General features: G+C 32.5%; 1 protein-coding gene across 1 annotated transcript; it reads right to left on the bottom strand.

Annotated features, from left to right (window-relative positions):
* Positions 1-459: 459 nt before the first annotated feature.
* Positions 460-1,713, bottom strand: LOC137823113 (acidic endochitinase-like). Its single transcript, XM_068628241.1, has 2 exons — positions 1,328-1,713; positions 460-1,233 (listed from the first exon to the last, which is right to left on the bottom strand). Exons 1-2 carry the CDS (start codon positions 1,607-1,609, stop codon positions 550-552), a joined length of 966 nt encoding a protein of 321 aa, XP_068484342.1. The 5' UTR covers positions 1,610-1,713; the 3' UTR covers positions 460-549.
* Between the last annotated feature and the right edge of the window lie 1,782 nt (positions 1,714-3,495).

The following is a 3,495-nucleotide window of genomic DNA, read 5'->3' as shown; positions in this document are numbered from 1 at the left end:
CACTAAAAGGACTAAAGATTTTTTCACAATCAACACTGAATTGCTTAGATTATAAATGACTTAGATTATAAATGGTAAAATTAGAAAGAAAATATAATTATACTACAACTTTTAATTTCAAATTTATTTTTTTATTATATATATTTATTTTTGAATTCATCGAGAGTTATATAGAACTCTAAAAATTGTCAAACTATATTTTTCTTTTATTAATATTAAAATGTGGATTTATGTGAAAAGGTGTAGAAAGTTTAAAAAGTTGTAAATTGATGCATGTAAGTATCTAATTCTCAAAATAACTTCTTCTTTTTCACAATTCACATTTTCTCTTAGTTCCACTTAACAATTTCATATACTAATAAAATATTAACTTATTAAATTATTTAATTAAATTGTTGAATAAAATAATATTAATGTGGACTATGAAAATAGATTTTTGTTTTGGCAAAGGCAAACGTAGCTGATATGTCATTTATTTATTTATTTATTGAGTAGATAGTACATGCCTAGATAGTACTTTTCAGCAACCTCTTAAACGAAGACGCGGCGCTACGCCTTATACACGGACTGGTAAATTCCGTCGGAAACTGACCCCACAGACGCCGGCAACTTCGACTTAATCACATTCGAATGTATCTTATCACTGTACCCATTCTGAACATCGCGGTATCTATCCCACAGCATCACTCCCTCGTAGTTCGAGGCTTGCTTCGCGTGCGGAAGCACCTGGCCGTTCAGGACCTCCGCCGGAATAAAACCGTTGCCGGCGCTGGACGCTGCTGGCAGGCCCACGAAGAGCGAGTTGTTGGAGGGGACCAAGTCGACCCACTTGTCCCAGGAGTTCAAGAGGGCGTTGGTGCCACTGACGTAGGAGCAACTAGGGTTGTTGTAGAACTGAACGAAGATGTAGTCGAAGAGTTTGGTGGCGATGGCTTTGCCGAGATAGTAGATTGGGATTGGGCACTGAGGGGCGGCGGACAAGTAAAAGTAACGCCCCGTCGTTCGTCGGAAGAAGTCGAGTTCCCTGGCAAGGTCGTCCCAGTGATCCTCCGTCACTTCGATGTCGAAGTCGATTCCGTCCAACGCGACGCTTCCCAGTGGACCATATTGGCCACTGAGGAAGTTTTCGTAGAGGTAGTTGGCCACCTCCTTTGCGTCCTCCGGCGAGCTCAGCGAGTAGCTTGAATAGTCAGGGGCTCCTCCGATTGAAAGGAGAACTCTGATGCCTTTCGCCTGTAAACATTACACAAAACAATTAGAAAAATATTTAGGGTTGAATATTAACCTAACAATCTTATAAAACTGCAAATTAGATGAGATTATATACCTGGCACTGTTTTATTTCGGGCTCTAGTTCGGTGCACTTTTTCCAGGCACCGTTGTCGCAGTGACCGGCGAAGTTCCAAGCTGGGGTTCTCCCTGCACCGAACTTGTTGAGGAAAGCAAGGAGCACGATCTTGTACTTTCCACTGTTACATGCGGTTACCAAATCACCTTCTCGACCGTCTTGGCCCCAGTACACAGCAATTCCGCCATTGTCAGGGTGTGAGGAAGAGATGGTGAAAAGGGATAAGAGAAGTATGATGGAAGCTAGTCTTTGAGAAGCCATTGCTTTTTCTTATGGTTTTCTTGTTTGAGTTAAGAGAAACTGAACCAGCCTATTTATAGTGGCAAAACCATGTCCAAACAAATGGTGTCGATGACCTCAATCCTATTTCTCCTAAGGGGAAATGTATTGTTGATAATTTTGTAGGCAATCGTTATGTCTGCTGTGTCTACCATACCCTATATTATGTCATAATTGGTTTTTTCTAGACTTTTTTAATTTAGAATTTAGAGTTTATATATGGTTATTATGTCATAATTGTTCACTATATGTTTTTTCTAGACTTTTTTAATTTAGGGTTTATGATTTATATTTGTTTTTTTTTAATTTTTTAGACTTTTTTTCTTCTTCTATTGTTGTTTTTACTCTCATTTCTTATAATGTGTCTTTTTTATTATTTTTTTATTTTGTTTTTCATACTTTTTTGTGTTTTTTTATGGGTTTTTCTCCATTTTCAATTTTGAATGAGTGGATTCCTAAGTTTAAAATTGTGATTTGTGTTCTCCTCAGCATCCCTTTTATGCGTCACCATTAAAGAGAAGAAGTTCATACACACCGGTTCCGCAGCGGTAAACACTCGGTATTGAATATTTGAAATTACCCGGATCCTTTCTCTTGATTCGCTAGTAATATTTGAATCAGGTGTTAATTTTTGGTAGAGACATACTTAATGAGTCTTTCGAAAGACAAAGTAAAATTGAAATAAAATCCAATGATTGTGATTGAAAATAGATCCATGTGTGGTCTATATGGATGATGAAATTGATATTGAAATTTTGTATGACAACATTTAAAGAAATGTTTAATAATAATTACTTTGATTGAATTAAATATGTTATGGAATTTCTCTTCATTAGATTATCCTTGTTTTTATTGTTGTGTTGTGAAATGCGATGACTGTTCTACATATACAAGCAGATGATTATACAGGTGTCGGAGGGTATGGAGAGCTTTAGGATTTTTTTTCAAACTTATATTTTGTAAATATTTGTATTTCTATAAGCTCTAATCATGCAGTAAAATTGTTATGAAAAACTCTAAGCTTGTATAGAAATATGTAGAACATGTATTGAAATAATTAGATGTATTTTTTTGATGTTACAAATTTCATATTTATGTATTTTTTCTTTGTTATTATCCCTATTAAATTTTTATCTTTACATTACTTAAATCAAAAGTATAATTATAAAAAAATATTGTTTTAAATTTAAAAATGATAAATAAAAATAATTATTTTTTTTATTAAAAATCCACATCGTTATTATCTATTATTCACGGCCAATAATAGTTGGTAGTAATTTTTACACGTTTTTGGTGTGAGGGGTTTTCTAGCCAGTCGTTCCCTGACAACATACGGAACGTGAGAGTTTTTTTTTTTTTTTTTTTTAATTTGTATTGTTTGTTTTACCTTTTTTATAATAAATAAAAGACTAAATCTTGTATTTTATTTTCCTTTTAAATTTTTTTTTTATTTTTAAAAAATTTGTTTGACTATTTTCCTTTAAAATTTAGGCCTATTTTTTTATTATTATTAGAATGTGTAGGGTTTGTGAAAAATCTATCTAAAAATTAAAACTATTTTATTAATGGGACTTAAATTCTATAACTACTTCTTTTCACATTTACTTTTTTTTATTTTATTAAGTTGGTCAAAATATTTCATTAATTTAGTGAAACACGATATATTCTATTAACAAAGCATGATATTTTTAAACAATATATTCAATATCACGCGATTCATGTTAAAAATATTATAGTAAAAAAACTTTAAGTTGGAAGATAAAGATGAAAAAGAAGTTAAAAAGCGAATACTTATTCCACCTTAGTTTTCAATTTAGGGTTGTTTTTTTCTTGAATTTTTTTTTCTAATGGGTTTGATCTAATTTTAT

Source organism: Phaseolus vulgaris, chromosome 11 (assembly GCF_000499845.2).
Source record: "Phaseolus vulgaris cultivar G19833 chromosome 11, P. vulgaris v2.0, whole genome shotgun sequence".
Classification (NCBI taxonomy): domain Eukaryota; kingdom Viridiplantae; phylum Streptophyta; class Magnoliopsida; order Fabales; family Fabaceae; genus Phaseolus; species Phaseolus vulgaris.
The sequence above is the reverse complement of the archived record's forward strand: the minus strand, read 5'-3'. Positions and strand labels throughout refer to the sequence as shown.